This window comes from Rhincodon typus, chromosome 14 (assembly GCF_021869965.1).
Source record: "Rhincodon typus isolate 14 chromosome 14, sRhiTyp1.1, whole genome shotgun sequence".
Taxonomy (NCBI): Eukaryota; Metazoa; Chordata; class Chondrichthyes; order Orectolobiformes; family Rhincodontidae; genus Rhincodon; species Rhincodon typus.
In genome coordinates, this window is record NC_063345.1 from 50908854 (window position 1) to 50917485 (window position 8632).

The window sequence follows — 8632 nt, forward strand, 5'->3', positions numbered from 1 at the left end:
TTTTTTTTCTTGCTCCTCTTCTTCTGCAGAAGTTGACGCTTCGTGTTTGTTTTCGTTTTTCACGTCCGCTGCCCCTGTTTCCCTCCCATCAAACCCTCTCACATCTTGGCCAAAAAAAAAAATTATTTTGTTTTTCTTTTGTGTGTGTTTAGGAGGAGCTGCAGTGTATGTGTGTGTGTGCGTGCGTTTTTGCAAATTGCTCCGGAGGAGGATCGAGGGAGATGGATGCGTTGGCTGCTGCCCTGATGCTTCTGCTGGCGGCGGTGGTACCTCTGGTTTCGGGGCAGGAGAGGGATTACAGCCTCCGGGAGGAGCTGCCCGATAACGTGCTGGTGGCCAACCTGGTGCGGGACCTGAACCTGACGGCGGCGGCGGCGGCTGGTCTGCCCCTCACCTTCAAGCTGGTCTCCAAGACCGGGGATGCCCCGCTGCTGCGGGTGGAGGGCAGCAGCGGGGAGCTGTACACCACCGCCCACCGCATCGACCGGGAGAAGCTGTGCGCCAACTCCTTCAGCGATAGCCGCTGCTTCTACGAGGTCGAGGTGGCCGTGCTGCCCAACGAGGTCTTCCAGCTGGTCAAGATGCGCTTCCTCATCGAGGATGTCAACGACAACGCTCCGCTCTTCCCCTCGGCGGTCATCAACATCTCCATCCCGGAGAACACAGCCGTCAACTCCCGCTACTCGGTGCCCTCCGCCCTGGACCCGGACGCTGGCATCAATGGCATCCAGCACTACGAGTTGCTCAAGGGGCAGAGCGTCTTCGGGCTGGACATCATCGAGACCCCCGAAGGTGACAAGTGGCCCCAGCTCATCGTCCAGCAGAGCCTGGACCGCGAGCAGAAGGACACCTACGTGATGAAGATCAAGGTGGAGGACGGTGGCAAGCCCCCACGCTCCAGCACCGCCATCCTCCAGATCACCGTCACCGACGTCAACGACAACCGGCCCGTCTTCAAGGAAGGGGAGACCGACGTCCACATCCCCGAGGACGCGCCGGTGGGCACCTCGGTCGTCCAGCTGCACGCCACCGACGCCGACCTGGGCTCCAACGCCGTCGTCCGCTTCTCCTTCAGCAACCAGGTCTCTCCGCTGGCCCGCCGCCTCTTCGCCATCAATCCGTCCACCGGCCTGATCACCATCAGGCAGCCGCTGGACCGGGAGGAGTTCCCCGTGCACAAGTTGACCGTCCTGGCCAGCGACGGGAGCTCAACCCCCTCCAGGGCCGTGGTCACCATTAACATCACCGACGTCAATGACAACGTGCCCGCCATCGACACTAGGTATATCATTAACCCCGTCAACGGCACCGTCTTGCTGTCGGAAAACGCACCGCTCAATACCAAAATCGCCCTGATCACTGTCACGGATGAAGATGCAGATCTAAACGGGAAGGTCACCTGCTTCACTGACCACGATGTCCCATACCGTTTGAAGCCTGTGTTTGAAAGCCAGTTCTTACTAGAAACTGCTGCCTTGCTAGACTATGAGAGTACGAAAGAATATACTATTAAGATAGTGGCTTCCGATGCAGGCAAACCACCGTTAAATCAATCAGCCACTGTGGTGATTAAGCTGAAGGACGAGAATGATAACGCTCCTGTTTTTAATCAGCCCGTAATTGGCCTGTCAATCCCTGAAAATAACACCCCTGGTACACAGTTAACAAAAATCAGTGCCACTGACGCGGACAGTGGGAAAAATGCAGAGATCACTTACCTCCTGGGTCCCAATGCCCCCTCTGTCTTCAGTGTAGATCGGAGAACTGGCATTCTGTCAGCTATGAGGAGGTTAGACCGAGAGAAACAGGACCGTTATGTTTTTACAGTTCTGGCCAGGGATGGAGGCAAGCCTTCTATTCAGAGCAACGCTACTGTGGTTGTGACTGTGTTAGATCAAAATGACAACAGCCCTTCCTTCACACACAGTGAATACAATTTCTACGTGCCTGAAAACCTGCCCATGTATGGGACAGTTGGACTTATTACTGTTACAGATGCAGATGCAGGAGATAATGCAGCTGTTAGCCTTTCCATCTTGAATAATAAAGGCTACTTTATAATTGACCCCACCAGTGGGGTCATCAAGCCCAATATTACGTTTGACAGGGAGCAGCAAAGTTCCTATACGTTTCAAGTCATGGCTGTGGATGGAGGCAGGCCTCAACGGTCCTCTGTGGCCAGGGTGACCATAAATGTTGTTGATGTAAATGATAACAGTCCAGTGTTTGTATATCCTCCATCTAACTTCTCGTATGAACTAGTATCGACCTCCGCTAACCCTGGCTCAGTGGTGGGTAAAGTTTTTGCAATTGACAATGACACAGGGATGAATGCGGAACTGCGCTACAGTATCGTCAGTGGCAATTCCAGAGGACTGTTTGCCATTGACCCAGTGACTGGCAATATCACTTTGCAAGAGAAGGTGACTGCAGCAGACCATGGCTTATACAGGCTTGTGGTGAAGGTCATTGATTTGGGTCAGCCGGAATCCTTGCATGCCATGGCACTTGTGCACTTGTTTCTCAATGAAACCATCAATAATTTCACCTACGTTCAAGATCTGGTACGGAAGAGTATGGAAACGCCATTGGATAAGAATGTTGGAGACAGCCAGATGACTCCACAGACTAATGATTATATTAAGATTGTTATTGCTATCATAGCTGGGACTATGACTGTCATTCTTGTTATTTTTGTGACTGCGTTGGTGCGTTGCCGTCACACGCCAAGACATAAAACTGTGCAGAAGGGGAAACAGAGCGGGGAGTGGGTGTCTCCCAATCAGGAAAACCGACAGATTAAGAAGAAGAAGAGAAAGAAGAAGAGGTCGCCAAAGAACCTTCTTCTGAATTTTGTTACAATTGAGGAGTCCAAACCAGATGACCCTGCTCATGAGCACATCAATGGCACCTTGGACCTTCCAGTGGAATTGGAGGATCAGACTATGGGCAAGTACAACTGGGGCACAACACCCACCACTTTTAAACCCGATAGCCCGGATCTGGGAAAACACTACAAGTCGGCCTCCCCACAGCCCTCCTTTCAAATCAAGCCAGAGACTCCAGTGCCGGTTAAGAAGCATCACGTGATCCAAGAGTTACCGCTGGATAACACATTTGTGGTGGGCTGCGACTCCCTATCCAAGTGTTCTTCAAGCAGTTCTGACCCCTACAGCGTATCAGAATGCAGTTGTCAGGGAGGCTTCAAGACTGCAGGGCCAATCCACACCAGACAGGTAATTCAGAGATTCTAACTGGCCCTCACAGAGAGATCTTGTCTTGAAGATTAAAAGCCTTGAATGGTCATGCATGGCTGAGGCATTGAAATGTAAACAGCTTGTGATTCATCAATGTTGGAGAGAGAAATTAGAATGAAGTGGCATTTAGCTGGTGGTGATTTGCTGAGTTGTTGTTTCAACAATATGGTCTCTAGGTGGCACTGTAGTACTTCCTGGGTGTACAGAAAGCTGCAGCAGTTGTGAAGAGAAGGGCACTGCGAGTAGACTGTGGAGTAGCAGGCACAGGAATCCTGAGATGCGTAGTGCAGGTGCAATGTGAGGCTGTACAAAATCGATCTTTGGTTTCTGTTCAGAGACGTTGGCACCAGCAGTAAGGAAGGGAGGAACAGACTACACATTACACAGCAAAACAGTACCCCATTATACTGAAGAACAAAGACAGTAATATATTTTAAAAAAACTTGTATTAAAAAACTGCTGTGACTCAACCATTGCCTTTCTGTTAAATAAACATGCTTTTGTAAGGAATGTTCTATAATTTCTAATTTGGAGATCTCCAGGGGACAAGGGAAAAGAGGTGCTTCTCAATTCGGTTTAATAGAATAAGTGTAATTCTTATGCTCAAATCTTGGAATGTTGAAATTAAAACAGCATGATTATTCATGTTTTGAAACACTGAATCTGACTTCTCTATCTCCTTGCATGCTGGAGCCGGGCTGCTTAAATTAATTGTCTATTTTTAATGTGTCAAATATGCACATTGAATCACTGAGGCAACAGGCAAATTATGTACCTTCTGTGTGTTGAGAAATTGACATTTGGGTCTACAGAGCTAGCCCCTGGGTTGCAACTGAAAAATTCATTCTTGTTTTTCTTGTGCCGTCTCTTAACGCTTTTCACACCGTAAACTATTTCTGAAAAATAGGAGGCCAAGGGTAAATATGAATGTTCCAGTCAAATGGGGGAAGGGCAGGTAAGATTAAAATCAAAGAAAATGGACCTGCACCAAAAAGTGTTAAGAAATACTGAGGGGAAAGGGCAACAGTAACATAGGTGCTTTCAAAAGCATGTTGATTGACAGTTGCATTGGGGAGGATGTGCTTGCAAACCTTAATCGCAACAAAAGTGCTCAAAATGATATGCAAATGTTTCAAATGAAATGGGTGGCAGAACAGTGTGTACTATTGAACATTGTAATGTCTGTTTAATGTAGCTCTCTGAATCTCCATTATTCTTTACTGTACTGGGTTCCTTTGAGACCTGTTTAACTCTGGTAGGCAAACGGAACCATAGTTGGAGCCAAACAGCTACCGGCTTTGCGACTCAATTAATTATTCAACTGCTTGGAGAACAATTGCATGTACTGTTTGTCTCAAGTATTTTCCCTGTGAGTAGCTTTTGTTTTTGTCTAGCATTTAGGTCAGTATATCTTGTGCTATCAGTCACAAAAAATATATAGGAAGAAAAACAGTAAGATTAGTTTTGTTCTCTGGGCAACTTCATTCCAATTTGCAGAAGAATTTAGCTCCAGGAATTATATATCACTGATATGGAGTCCATTCAGCTATTAATATGCTTGTTTCCTGGTGTAAATAAACATTTCATTTGGATCAAAGTTTGGTTCCGTGGCTCTATTCAATCCATGCAAATTTTAAACTGTAGAGATTGCCTCCCCTCCTCATTCAAAGTTGTTTTGCAAAGTTGTTGGGATTTCAAACCCTCTTATTAAACCACTAGGAGTCAGTAGTTCTACCTTCTTGAAAGATTAGATCGTGGTTTTCCTGATGATTGGCTAAACCGTAAGAAAACCTGTAAACTGATTTCACAGAAAATACGTCTGAACTGGTATGCCAGCTAGAACTACTCGTGGTTATTCAAACCTATAGTCCATACCAAAATAATTTCACAAAACGACTTTATTTTGTGATGCAGCTTTCTACATTTTCAGAAAAAATTCCCTTTTGGTAATGTTTTAGAGGGTTGTGGCAAATAAAATGTTGGCAGAGGTGGGGTGGTGGGGAGGTTTTGGGAATTTTCTACATATTGCTGCCTTCCTTACATTGATGCCCTGTCTTGATTATTAGCATCAGAAAGCACTCAAGATCTGTGTGCACTTTATATAAAGAATACCACACATACATTTATATGAAAATGTTGCAGTTTCACCTTGGTGCAAAAATATGTTCGACTTCTGTTAACACGTATGTTGAACTATACCTCGTACTTAACACAGCGTAGAACAGACTAGCCTGTAATTAAAGATTAAAAACTGTGATTTAACAATGATAGACCTGTGGCCCTTCTCAACCTAGGTGACTGTGGTTGTGTCATTGTCAATGGTGCTTTATAAGATCCATTTGTTGTTAGCCAGTTTGAAGTCTTATTCTTCTTGTACTTACAGCTAACACAGTACTGGACATTCACTGCACCTCAAGTCAACTCTTTTTTAAATTCACCACAACAGGTTGAAAGATTATAGTTGAGAGCAACAGCACAGAATTGTTTTACAATTTTTACTTAATCATCCCACCACCAAGTCCTGAGTACCATTTGCAGACTCTATGGATTACTTCTCTCTGTGGTATTTCATAGATCTACAGTGCTACAGATGCTTTATCTGTACCAGTTAATCTAATAAGCACAACATATATAATAAATCAAATAGTGAGGGAAAGGTTTCACCAAGAATTTCTCAAGAATTGTTCCTTCAGAGCTGGCAAACATTTGCTCAGGTCATTTACTGTTTGCTTTCATTCACAGAAATGTTATGGTTTTCTAAATAAGATTATACAATCAGTCCAATCTGTCTTTTAAGTACCGATATTGAAGTAGTGTCAGTGGAACAGAATGATTGATTTCCGTTTATTGCATCTCAAATTGCCATTCAAGCGACCAGAAGAGGGAACCAATCCTGTTATTAAACCTAAATATATGAGGCAGTGGTTGTTTACTCTGAAAGAAGCTGTTCAGTATGGGCTAATGTTCTTGATATTGCAAAATGTTGTTATGCCAATGAATTGATTGCAGTGGAACTTCATTGTTACAAACTCACCCCACCTACATTAGTCAGTCCCCACAAATACTCAATTGGTAATTTATACGTGCTTGAACGGTCTAGATTTAATTTGCAGCCCCTGATCTCCGTTATGAGTTTTTAAGGTGCACTTGCACAGAAAGTGCTGCAATTGATCTTATTGCATCTGGACTGAGAATGAAACAATTGGATTGGTTTTATTGATATCCACTGACTCCTCTGAGAAAGTGTACAGGTGCGTGCTTCAGTTGAAGGCAATGAGCTCTGGTACCCTCTTGCTGTTAAATATCTTGTCATCACACAGGAGAGTGGCCATGTTGGCAAGTTGCTTAAGGCCAACAATTGTACGTGAAACACAAACTGAGTATGATCTAGCTTTCAGCAGTAGTCGGCACAATAAAAACATTATTTTCCAAATCTGCATTAAAAAATTTGGTAATAGTGGAAGATCCATGCATTACCAATATAGATAATGGTAACAATGTGCCATACCAGGCTTCTTCACTGGTCCCTGAGTTTGTAATAATAAGGTTTGACTGCACACTTGCAATGTTATGTGAAATGTGCAACGTTTATTTAATGCGCTTGTGTATGTTGATTTTATTATTCTTGCAACTTCATTGAAGCAATTTGCAGTTGTATCTATTAAAAGCAGTAGTTAAATTCACTGATAAGAATAAGTGCAATGTAGTGTAAAACAGCTCCATTTATACTTTAGTGGTAGACGTACCATTTATTTCATTTAAATTAAAATTCATTTAGGTATTTATACATCTTCTGTATTTTTGGTCTGGCCTGTGTACCTCATTTTGTATATTTTACACGCGTTTAATGTCTTGTGCAAAACTCATTTCTTCATTAAACTTTTTTCGCATTACACTAACACATGAGCAGAATTTTTGGTGTTTTGAGTCTAAGGTTTATGATGGGACTGTTATGTTTTAGTTTCTTTTAAAAATAACTCATTTTCTAATCTTCTCCATGGCAGTTTTTTTTTCCTTTTCCTCCTGAAAATGATGACTTCCTTGGGAATAGGATTTCATGAGCATTAGTTAATACCTGAAACTTTCCTTAAATGACCACTGTTTATGTACAAATCTTGACAGTGCGTACCAAATAAGTATTCAACTGTTGTGTATCACATCAGTGCTTATTTCTGTTTCTGCCTGATTATAACTCCCTCCAGGAGTAGCTGCATTTCGCTGAGGATCATAGACCGAGGATGATTTTTGTTCCCCTGGGAAATTGAGATTTACTAACTGAGCGCAGGACTAATTTTGATAAACTCACTGAGCGATTGTTAGAGCTGTTTTTTTTCCCCTTTGATAAATGCATAAGAAGAGTCCAGAAGGAGCCAGGAATTGCATACGTGGAGAAAATACTTAAGGTGTGCTGACTTGAATTTTTACTCTCCATTTGCCTATATTTGATGAATCAATTCATGCCGCCTGATTCATACATTTAGTGAACTACCATTCAACAGCCTTTATTACTTCACCCATGAAGTCTGTGCAAACGGAGGATCTTAGATAAGAGGTTATTCTTACACATGTAAGGGGCAAAATGCCAGATATCAATTGTATTTGAGAATGACACAAATCACTTTACAGCATGGGGGCCTCTGGTTATTGATCAAGAATGCAGGCCTATTATTTTTTTCCCTTCTTCTTAGCTTGGGGAAACTTAATTGTGCAACCAGCTATTTCGGCATAAATCAGGGACTGAACATGACATTCACATTGCGGAGGTCCATTCTGAGCTGACCATTTTATCAAGAGAGCCTCTGCCCAATTTCTAATCCAGTTAATCTATAACAATTGGTACTTTATGGCACCTTTTAAGTACCAAAACATTGAAAGTCACTCAGAAAAATCTTTAATATTAAGCAGCTTTAGGAAATTAACATGCAATGAGGCAGATTTTACACAATGGCTTAAAGGAGGAAAGAGGAAGAGAAGTGGTCCAGTTGAGGGAGGAAATGCTTAACTTAGGACATTAGCAGCTGAAGGCACATTTGCCACTGGTGAAATAATTAAAAATGGAGATATTCAAGAAGTCAGAATTGGAGAAGCACAGCTATCTTGAGGGCTGATAGAGATTACAGTTACTCCAAGTAGAAGGTGATTTGAAAACAAAACTGAGTCTTGTAAAGTCGAAGCAGTGCTTAACCAGGGTACGGTATAGGGCTACATGCAAGGATTTGGTGTGAGTGAGGAAATGAACAGCAAAGTTTTGGGTAACACAGTGTGGAGCTGGAGGAACACAGCAGGCCACGCAGCATCAGAGGAGTAGGAAAGTTAACTTTTTGGGTTGGGACCCTTCTTCAGAAAAGGGTTCCGACCCGAAACGTCAACTTTCC

The 8632-nt window shown here is 43.4% G+C and overlaps 1 protein-coding gene across 2 annotated transcripts in view; it reads left to right on the forward strand.

Annotated features, from left to right (window-relative positions):
• Positions 1-8632, forward strand: part of pcdh11 (protocadherin 11) — a 664642-nt gene that overhangs the window by 661 nt on the left and 655349 nt on the right. For both annotated transcript variants that reach the window (XM_048605336.1, XM_048605337.1), the window contains exon 2: positions 153-3236. In XM_048605336.1, the coding sequence (XP_048461293.1) occupies positions 168-3236 (3069 nt within the window). In that variant the 5' untranslated portion in view covers positions 153-167. The remainder of the gene's footprint in view (positions 1-152; positions 3237-8632) is intronic.